This window comes from Cariama cristata, unplaced genomic scaffold (assembly GCF_000690535.1).
Source record: "Cariama cristata isolate BGI_N322 unplaced genomic scaffold, ASM69053v1 scaffold1796, whole genome shotgun sequence".
Classification (NCBI taxonomy): Eukaryota; Metazoa; Chordata; class Aves; order Cariamiformes; family Cariamidae; genus Cariama; species Cariama cristata.
This window is the reverse complement of record NW_009621308.1, coordinates 7,600-10,618: the sequence shown is the minus strand read 5'-3', so window position 1 is coordinate 10,618 and position 3,019 is coordinate 7,600. Positions and strand designations below refer to the sequence as shown.

General features: G+C 50.4%; 1 protein-coding gene across 1 annotated transcript in view; it reads left to right on the top strand.

Moving 5' to 3' along the window:
- Nucleotides 1-3,019, top strand: part of DBH (dopamine beta-hydroxylase (dopamine beta-monooxygenase)) — a gene marked incomplete at its 3' end in the record, with an annotated part of 10,331 nt that overhangs the window by 196 nt on the left and 7,116 nt on the right. The window contains exons 2-3 of the mRNA XM_009701886.1: nucleotides 5-181; nucleotides 2,490-2,636. Of these exons, the coding sequence (XP_009700188.1) occupies nucleotides 5-181; nucleotides 2,490-2,636 (324 nt within the window). The remainder of the gene's footprint in view (nucleotides 1-4; nucleotides 182-2,489; nucleotides 2,637-3,019) is intronic.

The window sequence follows — 3,019 nt, the reverse complement described above, 5'->3', positions numbered from 1 at the left end:
CGATCCCCAGGGGCTACTCGAGCTCTCCTGGAATGTCAGCTATCCCGAACAAGTCGTGTATTTCCAGCTCCTTGTCCAGAACCTGCAGTTCGGGCTCCTCTTTGGGATGTCGGACAGGGGTGAGTTCGAGAATGCGGACCTGGCCGTGCTCTGGAGCAACGGGCACAATTCCTATTTTGGGGTGAGTCCTTTGCATGTTTGCACGACAGCTTTTGGGGTTGCCTCCCTGCGGGTGAATCTGGCTCATGGGTTGAAAGAGCGGGGCTGGTCCAGGGCACGGCGCACACCGGCAGGCTTCCGCTGCTCAGGGGGAAGGAGTCCAAAAGGGCTTGGGGGCTTCTACCCCAGTTCTACCCAAAGGGACCCACAGATCAGGTCTACACTATGGGTTTTGCAGAGGACCTTAAATGCAAAGAGACGATCGTAAATACAGCAGCAGATCAGCAAGGCTGAGTGGGACCAGAACTTGGATGCCTTTGCTGTGCTTAGCTGCAAAGAGCTCCAACAGGCGGTTGCACAGCCCAGCTCACACTCACACACGTAGGACACATCAGCACCTTGGTTCACTTGTGCACTGCTGTCAGTCACGTTAAAAATTAACCAGAGCTCCCGCTAATGACTTTGAGACAGTGCAAAAGTTACCAGCCAGGAAGGCTGCTCCTGCCAGCACCAATAACCCAGCCGTGGGTCGCGTTCGACGGCATCGCAGAGATCAACAGGGCACAGGAAAACACAACCTGACGGCTGCCTGCCAGCGGCACGGCGATATCAGAAATTAAACATGCAAATGGATTTGGGCAGTATGTAAAAGCCTGGTGGTGGCAGATGGGGAGGGGAATTTGTTTCTAATTTTGCGGTTTGATATCGCTACTGCAAATCGCTGTCCCTTCTAACACGGTCTGTTGGTCCGGGTTCTTGTTTGGTTTGTCTTCCCACGGGGGCTGCAGTTACAGCAGCTACCCCCGTGCTCTCCAGCAGTGACCTACCCCCAGCCCACCACGTCGGGCTTATTGCAATTGCGCTTGGCTGCAGAAAGCAATTCACGTTTTTTCCCCTTGTGAGGCTTTCCACTAAGTTAAATTTTACCTCTCTGCTTACTTCAAATTAACCATAAAATACATTCTTCCACAATCAGCCGCAGTGTGATCCGCAGCGTAACGAAAGGATGAAAAGAAGGGCTTATTATCTGTACTGTTTTCCTGCTAATTCCCAGCCATTCAGGGTGTGTGGTGGCCCGAATGCTACAGTATTTCACAGCATCATGTTAAAAAAAATCATAAAGGATCATTTCTAATCTGCCTTCTTGTACTCACTGAAAGACAAACAGTGCTGAATTAAACACCGGGCAGCATTTGGGCTTTCTCTTTCAGTTGGTGCTGAACAGCATCCTGCAAGGAGAGTTCTATAAATCTCTCCAGTCCTGGTTTTCTCTCTCCCAGCAGCCTTTCTTCTAGATAAGTATGTCAGCTGTTAAAAAGATCCAAATTTGCTTAACCCCCCATGTACTATGAGATTAATTTGCACACCATATTCCTATGAAAACAAATGTCATGCTAGCTTCGTGTAGCTGATTTTACTCTCCCCCTCTAAGGACAATATGTTCTCGAAATATCACTCTATACTTCTGGCTGAAATGATGCCAAGATGCTTTATTCTTTTTCCTCTGTTTTTTCCCCCAAGATAAGAGAACCGATGCCACTTGTGTACGTACAGTGAGGTACTTCTTAGGTCCCTTTTCTCAGTAAACAAAAGATATCAATGGGAGATGCAACAGATCAAGACAACAACGCTGTTCAAATCCGAATTATTGCAGGATTTTATACTCCAAACCTTGAAATCCTTAAGCGCAAGAGTAACCTACTGCGTTGCTTCTTGGTGCGGCTTTGTCACCATCGTCAACAACGAACAGCTTTTGGGAGGACTTGCTGGGCTGCCAAAACAACCTGGCCACAACAAATTAAGGATTTTGAAGAGGGGTAGCAATTTCTAGGGCTGACACTACAGCCTAGCAAGGGTCTGATCATAAATTGAGAGCAGCGGGCTTGTGGCATGGGTCTTGGAGAGAACATCAGCCCCTCCAGAAGGTCCCCCCCTGCCAAATACACCGAAAACACAGCACAAACAAATGCAACACCTTCATGTGTCCCCACGTCCTTTCCCCCCATCACATCTCAACTTGTAAGGGTCTTTCTGCAGACTATTAATGCTGGGTCTTGGATTTCACAGGTCTGCCTGTTCCGAGCACCAAGGGGCTCGTGGCAGGGGCCGTGCCGGCACAGCTTTGCCTGTGGGCTACTAGAGGAGGGGCATGGGGCAACCAAAACACAGGCTCCTTCCACCTCTGGGATGTGGAGGGTGAACCGGCCAGAAGGTGAACAGAAGGAGGACCTCACGACCCACGGTACTGCTGGAGGTCACTGCCGTGGGCTCCTTGGGCTGAGCAGGGCCAGCGGAGCCTCCTGGCTTAGCGGGGTCTCTTCCTTCCACAGGACGCCTGGAGTGATGCCAAGGGGCATCTCCACATGGACTCACAGCAGGACTACCAGCTCCTCAGGTCTCAGAGGACTCCTGAGGGGCTCTACCTCCTCTTCAGAAGAGCCTTCAGCACCTGTGACCCCAAGGACTACCTTATAGAGGTACGGCATTGCCCTCACCCCCCTATAGCAACCCCCAGCCCCATCCCAGCCCTGGGGCAGAGCTCCAAACCCCATCCTGCGTGGTTATACCTGCTTCGTTTGAGGGACAGCATCAGGTGTTTGTGCTGTCTAAGGCAGAGAGGAAGTGTGCTACAGATGTCAGTCCTGGGACATGAGTAATGTTTGGCACAAGCTATTTACAACCCCTTATAAACCTCTATAAAGTGTAAATTTTAGCTCGTTTGCATCATCCAGTCCTATTAAGCATGTGTTAGGTCTATATAAATACCCTCCTGCATCACTCTGGTGTGCAGTCTGGAGCCAAATGTTTGGAGTGCTACAAAGAGGTGTTGGTGTTGTTCAACGGGAGGCAAAGAGGAGGG